The 6,667-nt window shown below is 50.9% G+C and overlaps 1 protein-coding gene and 1 long non-coding RNA gene across 5 annotated transcripts in view; one reads left to right on the forward strand and one right to left on the reverse strand.

Annotated features, from left to right (window-relative positions):
- LOC135250023 (uncharacterized) overlaps window positions 1-4,627 on the reverse strand; it is an 11,770-nt gene extending 7,143 nt beyond the window's left edge. Inside the window, exon 1 of the long non-coding RNA XR_010328846.1 lies at window positions 4,507-4,627. This is a non-coding gene — a long non-coding RNA (uncharacterized LOC135250023). The remainder of the gene's footprint in view (window positions 1-4,506) is intronic.
- Window positions 1-4,925, forward strand: part of LOC135250022 (SH2 domain-containing protein 4A-like) — a 28,260-nt gene extending 23,335 nt beyond the window's left edge. For all 4 annotated transcript variants that reach the window (XM_064325824.1, XM_064325825.1, XM_064325822.1 and 1 more), the window contains one exon: window positions 1,144-4,925. In XM_064325824.1, coding sequence (XP_064181894.1) covers window positions 1,144-1,418 — 275 coding nt within the window. In that variant the 3' untranslated portion in view covers window positions 1,419-4,925. The remainder of the gene's footprint in view (window positions 1-1,143) is intronic.
- Window positions 4,926-6,667: the final 1,742 nt, after the last annotated feature.

Raw genomic sequence — 6,667 nt, forward strand, 5'->3', positions numbered from 1 at the left:
GGAGGAGCAGGGTGTGGGCGCTCACATCTGTGCCCCCCAGGGAAGGGCTAAAAATATGCGTCTCCTTTGAGCCCTCCGGTGCCCCGCGCCACGTCTGACTGCAGAGGAGCCACAGACCCACGCCCCGCCCGCCACACACCCAGCTGTGTCCTCCTCTCCACCTCCTCCTACAGGGAGGGGGGGAAAGAGGAGAGGGAGGGAGGGGGAGAGAGAGGGAGAGAGAGAGGGAGAGAGAGAGAGAGAGAGGGGAGAAGGGAGAGGGAGGGAGAGAGAGAGGAGAGAGAGGGAGAGAGGGAGGGGGGGAGGGAGAGAAGGAGCGACAGAGTGAGAAATAGGGAGGGGGAGAAAGGGAGAGAGAGGGAGGTACAGAGAGAGAGGGAGAAGGAGAGAGGGGGAGAGAAAGGGAGGTGGGAGGGAGGGAAAGAAAGAAAGGGAGAGAGGGAGGGAGAGAGAAAGCGAGGTGGTGGGAGAGAGAGAGGGGGCGTGTTTATGGTATGTGTCTATGTGAAGCAGCTTCATGGTTGGGTCATGCAGGCAGACGCAGGGGGGCGGGACTGTCTGCATGGGCTGGTCACATGGGTGCCCCAGTCACAGCTGACCTCAGGGGTCCGCTGCCTGCGTAAATGAGCACCTGCATTTAGTCCCGTTTCAGTGCTAGCTGAGTAACGGCCCCCCCTCCCCCCTCCCCCCTCCACCCTCCCCCTCCCACACCGCAATCCCAGCGTCAGGGAAAGCGTTTCGATTACAAACCTCTGTCCCAGTGTTAATGATGAGCCCACAATGACGACACAAACGCATCATCGCAAACGCAAAAACACCCTTTCTTAAATTACGGCAGGTAGAGATGTAATGGGGCTACCACCTCTGCTACGGTATCCTCTTCACCAGGGCGGCCCAGTTCTGTTCCTGGAGTTCTACCGTCCTGCAGGTTTTCATTACAACCCTAATTTGGCATGCCTGATTCTATTAGTTAGCAGCTCAATCTAGCTGTTTGGATGAGGTGTGCTGAGGTAGGGTTGGAGTGAAAGCCTGCAGGACGGTAGATCTCCAGGAGCAGCACTGGGCAGCCGTGCTCTACACCCACAAGGATTTATATTTTATTTGGCTCTCTCTCTCTTTCTCTCTCTCTCTCTCTCTCGGCAGGTAAAGACATCCAGCCTGTGGCAGCCAGACAGCGTGAGGAGACTGAAGGGGCGGGGCCTAAATGGGCGGGGTCCGCTGAAGGCGAGGACCACGGCCTGGCCCGCGGTCGGGTGGCACAGCTCACGAAGGCCTTCGGCACGCCCGTCCCCAAGCACCTCACCCTGTCCCGCCCGAAATCAAAGCCGCCCCTCCCAAAGAAACCCGCCCACCTACTGTTCGCCTCCCCCCCCCAGATAATCCCACAAGCCCCAGGGGCAAATCCAGAGAGACGCTGACCCCACCCGCGACCCCCCCCCACCCCCCCACCCCCACCCCAAGCCAAATGAGCTGGAAACACCAGCCGCCAACCGGCAGGGGCGGGGCTGCAAGCTGCCTGGTTAAGTTATTACATGTTCTCTACTTGTTCCCCCCCCCCCCTTTTTCTTTAAACATAGCGGTAAAAATCAGAGATTCCAAGATTTTTTTGTTTATTTTTTACTTCAGCATTACTGTATATACTCTCAGAGGGAAAGGAACACCGAAAATACTCTTCTTTTTTCAATACTCTAAATGTTTTCGGAAAGGACGGCTTTGTTTTGACTGGGATTTTTTTTTTTAGCCCATGGATTCTGGAGATCCTCATAACCAGCAGGGCGACACAAGATCGCTTTTCCACCTCGAAGTGCAATATCTGCTCTCGTACTGTATATATAAATCAAGGTGGCTTTTTTTTGGTGGATTGTAAAATGGTGTCGGGGAGAGGGAAAAACGGGTGATCCGCGCGCCAATCTGGGGACGTCTGCCTCCGACGCTACTTCCTTTCTGGAACAGGAAGTCATGCACGTCATGTGACGGCCCACCCGGAACTGTCCGTATCTGAGGATAGATTGCACCTGTCCTCTGCCCAGGGAGGTGAGGATTAAAAGCAGACAGCGACGGTGGGAGTGAGGGAGAGAGGGAGGAAGGGAGGAATGGAGAAAGAGAGAGGCAGACAGGCATCCAGGCTTGCGTTTTATTTGAGGCCAAGAAAAACTGAACCCCGCCATTGACTTGCTGCAGCTGACCTGAATTTAAATGTATTTTCCCAAATTACCCCCCCCTCATCCCTTTTCCTTTGACACCAACAGCCCATGAATGCCCCTGCTCTCCTATGACCTCACATCGCAGAACTTCCAGCCTCTCCCACCACATCCGTCCCCGCTCTCTAACTGGCTGGTGCGGAGACAGTCCAAACAATCTAAACCGGTCCAAAAACAGTTTGTGGTCAGCTGAACCCTGACCGCCCTGGAGAACACACATCCCGTAGCCACCATTACAGAGAGGGTGGGAGACCGTGGCCAGCACGGGGACAGATGTTGCGGAGAACAGCTGGACCTGCAGCTGTCCCGCCCTGTTGCCGAACTGCGGAAGCCAAACTGGGGCTGTGCTAGCCCTCCCACGGGAGGGACACAGAGACAGAGACAGAGCCAGGCCCTCTGGTAAAACCAGACAACTCCTCAGGAAGGTACCCAGCAGTTAAAGCAGGGCTCTGACTTCCTGTAATCATTACACGTCCCTCACAATTCACGCGGAGGGTAACCTGGGTGGACAACGTCTAAATGCCAAAATTCATCCCTGTGCCACATCAACCGAGCCTGCTGAGTCGCTCTTAGCGTCCGTCGTAGCTGAAGTGTGCTGAGCACTGTGCTATATAACTGGCTGCAGTGCAGTAGGTTTTTTTTTTTTTTCTTTTTGGAAAGGCGCTGTTGTCTGATCTTAGATTTCCTACGCACTGAGACCTCCCTAGAAACTTAATTTATTCCCTCCTGACGGAAAATGAAGCATCGTCACAGCGTGAAAAACAAGGTTCTTTGGCATCGTTAATAGGAGGGGGTGAAGTTGGGAGAATTATTTCACTATAATGAACGGCAATTCAGACATGATTTCATAGCGGGCAGGTACAGCACTCCGTGCTCAATGCTTATAGGCTGGTTAATACTAATATGTGTCAGCTGATTTACACAATAGGAGAACGCAGAAAAACTTTTCCTAAAATAATACACATTAATCTCAAATGCAATTGCTAACACAATGATCAATGACACCATTCAAACGACTACAAATGTATTGTACTGTAATTTACATTACCATCTTTTAAAACACGTAATCTAATTGTATTACAGAGAGTAAGCTATGTCGTATTAGCTACTGACATACGAATGTGCATGTCTGTCTAAATAAATGTGATCTCAAAGGTTAAAGCGTTCAGTTTACCAATTTAACTATGCGAAAAACATTTAAGGAACCTTCTTCACAGTAACAACGTTAGGAGTGTGGTAACGTTATCATAAATGAAAATTTAACTATTTCACGTGTTAAGGTTTGTGGATAACAGCAATGTCGTGCTACGTTATCATATCAACACTAAGCCAGGTATGATAGCCAAAGCCACCTTTTTAATATTAGCAAGAAATGCCATCTTCGGCTAACGTTATTAGCGTACATATGCAGTAAGTTAATTTAAGATAAACTTATGCAAGGTTGTCATTCACTGCAAATGGACTGCAGTTGTATTTAGCGGCATCCTTATCCTCAGCCCATAGGCTATACACTAGGATACCGAACAACCGCACCAAGATTTCCGATCATCCGTTGTAATAATGTGCAAGCACTAGAACCCTTATCTAACGTTATGGGTTGAACCAACGTGCCGACTGAGACAAACGTTGCCACAACAACAGAGCCACCGACCGGGTCAAAGTTCAATCGATTTTAGGTCACAGCGTGGCATCATCGGTAGCAGTAGTATAAACCAGGGGGTTGATCGATCCGTGAACGCGGCTGGACAATTGGGCTATTCCAAATTAAGGTGGATAGCTACACAGAGCCGCGCGTTTGGTGCCAAAATATTTAAATGAAAATAAAAAATAAATTAGAAGGAGCATAAACCAACTTTACAGCTGGTGGTAATACAAGATCCGCTGCCTGGTGTGCAAGCTAGCCCCCAACTAATCAGTTTAATTTATGAGAAAACATGCATACTGTTCAAAACCTGTTGTTAGCTGGGGAAGAAAAGCCTAAATAAATTAAAGCACATTTATGGAGCTGTGAGTGCTTGCAATTTCACAACAAATAAATCAAACACCTGTATTAGCTGGCTACTAACGGAAGTCTCTAAGATTAGCAAAGCTATTTAAAGCTAGTGCATTTCAGCTGAAGGAAAGTAATGGGATGTTGTTACTGTTACACAAAAGTGTTTGTTACTAATTATTTCTTAACACTGATACACATTGAGCTACTGACATTTTAAGTCTTCCGAGTCTCACACAAGTGTCGGCCCACTATTTTAGTTGTGGACTGAATTGCCAAAAAGAAGTGAAACAAGCTGATGTTCTTCATCTGTACCTTAGTTCTGCGGTCTGCAGTTCCTCTCTGTTGTCAGTGCATGCCAAAATGTACCAGTTTCCTGTCACATGACCACAGTGTGCCAACACTTCCTGACTGGCTAGTGTCTGCCAAGTCTGCCATTTCTAGCTCAGTGAGCGTGGATGTACGGATGGTCAATGCATTGTTTCTGGAGGACTATTGATGTGTGAGTGTCAGTTTTTCTCAGTGTTTAAAAAAAGAAAAAAAAATCATGTTTTATATTTTTTTGGTTGACATTTGTATAGCCAATGCCCATAAAGAGTTGTATTGTGTGTGTTTTTTTTACATTGATGATGAGTTGTATGCCAGGTACAGTGAGGGTGACACGGTGGCCAGGGACACTGCATGTTGTTGATGCTCAGCGGAGACATGGTGATACAATAAAACAGGTGACCCTGGAGGCTGTATTCATGTGTTGATTTTTGGGGAAGGGGGCAGGGTGGTTTTTAGGGGTAGGGTGGGACAAGGGGGGCAGTGATGTCCAGAGTGCTCTGGGGCTCTCTGTATACGGTCAATCTCGTCCGGAAACCAAGGTTGAAAGGGTAGACGGGACGGATACCCTGACCTCTGCCAGGGAAAGTTCTCCCGCATTCACTGGACCGTTACCTCTCTCTTGGATGCCCTCTGCTTGCTGTTTGCAGGAAAGCATTGAAACCGCATCATAATGTGGCATCAGAGAGAGAGCAGGAAGCGAGAGGGGAGAAGAGAGCCAATAGGAGAAGGAGAAACGAGGGAGGGCAGCGAGGGAGACGGGTGTCACTGTCCAGGTCTTCCCACACACAGTTCTGCTGCAGGTCCTCTGAGAAAGGAAAGGAGCAATTGCCCTGCACGGCAGTTATGACAAAGCACCATTCTCAATTACTCTGACGAAATACACTGACTGTGAAAACTTTCTCTTGGTCCTTTTTCTTAATTGTCTTGATGCCACCTCCCACCGGCTAAAACAAAAATTGTTTGTAGTTTTCCACAGCATCAATGCTGTTTTTACAGTGCAATTTTGGTCATAAATTTTATGATTAAAAAAAAAGTTTAACTCAAACGGTGTTGTAGTTCTGTTCAGTTTTTTGATTGGCTGAATGTCGTCTGGAGAGAACGCCTCCTGATGATTGGCCGGGAGTTTTCCTCCAGCCATCCATCCGTGCCCACACCCCCCCCCCCCTCACCCCCCCCCACCCCCCCACCCCGGTGTTATTTTTCATCTCCGAGGGAGACGAAGGCTCTGAACGACGCCCACAATGGCCGCGCCTGTTCTCCTCCGCGCCGAGACGTTAGAGCCCAGCTTCCGGCCGAGAGGGGGGGCGCTCTGGTGTCCTCTACCCCCTCCTCCCTCCTTTACTTACCCCCCCGAGTCCACACGCACACACAACGTGCACCCCCCCCCCCCCGGCCGCCCCCCCCCTACACACACAGCGGCGGTGGCCTCAGGATCCTCTGATGGGAGATAAAAGGAGTCTGTTGTGAGCAGGAGAGAGACGGCTCTGTTTCCTCACTCGTGCAAGGGGGAAGAGAGAGAGAGAGAGAGGGGGACAGAAAAAGAGAGAAAGAGGAATAGAGAGAGGGACAGAGACAGAAGGAGAGAGCGAGGGAGTGCGAGAGAGACGAAGAGAAAGAAGGAGAGAGGAAGAGAAAGAGGGAGAGAGGGAGACAAAAAGAGAGAAAGAAAGGGAGACGGAAAGAAGAGAGAGAGGGACAGAGAGAGAGGGATAGAGAGAAGGACAGAGACAGAAAGAGAGAGCGAGGGAGTGGGAGAGAGCCAGAGAGAAAGAGGGAGACAGAAAGACAGAGAGAAGGGGACAGAGTGTGAAAGAGAGAGAGAGAGAGAGAGAGAGAGAGAGGCGGTGGCTTGTGCGGGAGGCGGACCCCCTCAGTCCCAGTGACCCTGGGAGAGGCGGTGTGGTGTGCGGGGGGGGGGGGCGTCATGTGACACGGACGTGGCGCGAGAGCCGTGCTGCCCCGGGGCGGAACGGGCCTGCTGTTCCTCTCCTACATGATTAATCTGACTGAGGGCAGCGGGCCGGGGGCGAGGGGACTGCGGCAGAGCGTGCGCATTAACCCCCTCCTCGCCGGGGCGGACGCGTTCACGCCCCCGCGCCTCGCTGCCCCCGCGCACCCCCCCTGATTCCTACCCGACCCCCCCCAC

The sequence above is a fragment of the Anguilla rostrata genome, chromosome 3 (genome assembly GCF_018555375.3).
Source record: "Anguilla rostrata isolate EN2019 chromosome 3, ASM1855537v3, whole genome shotgun sequence".
Classification (NCBI taxonomy): Eukaryota; Metazoa; Chordata; class Actinopteri; order Anguilliformes; family Anguillidae; genus Anguilla; species Anguilla rostrata.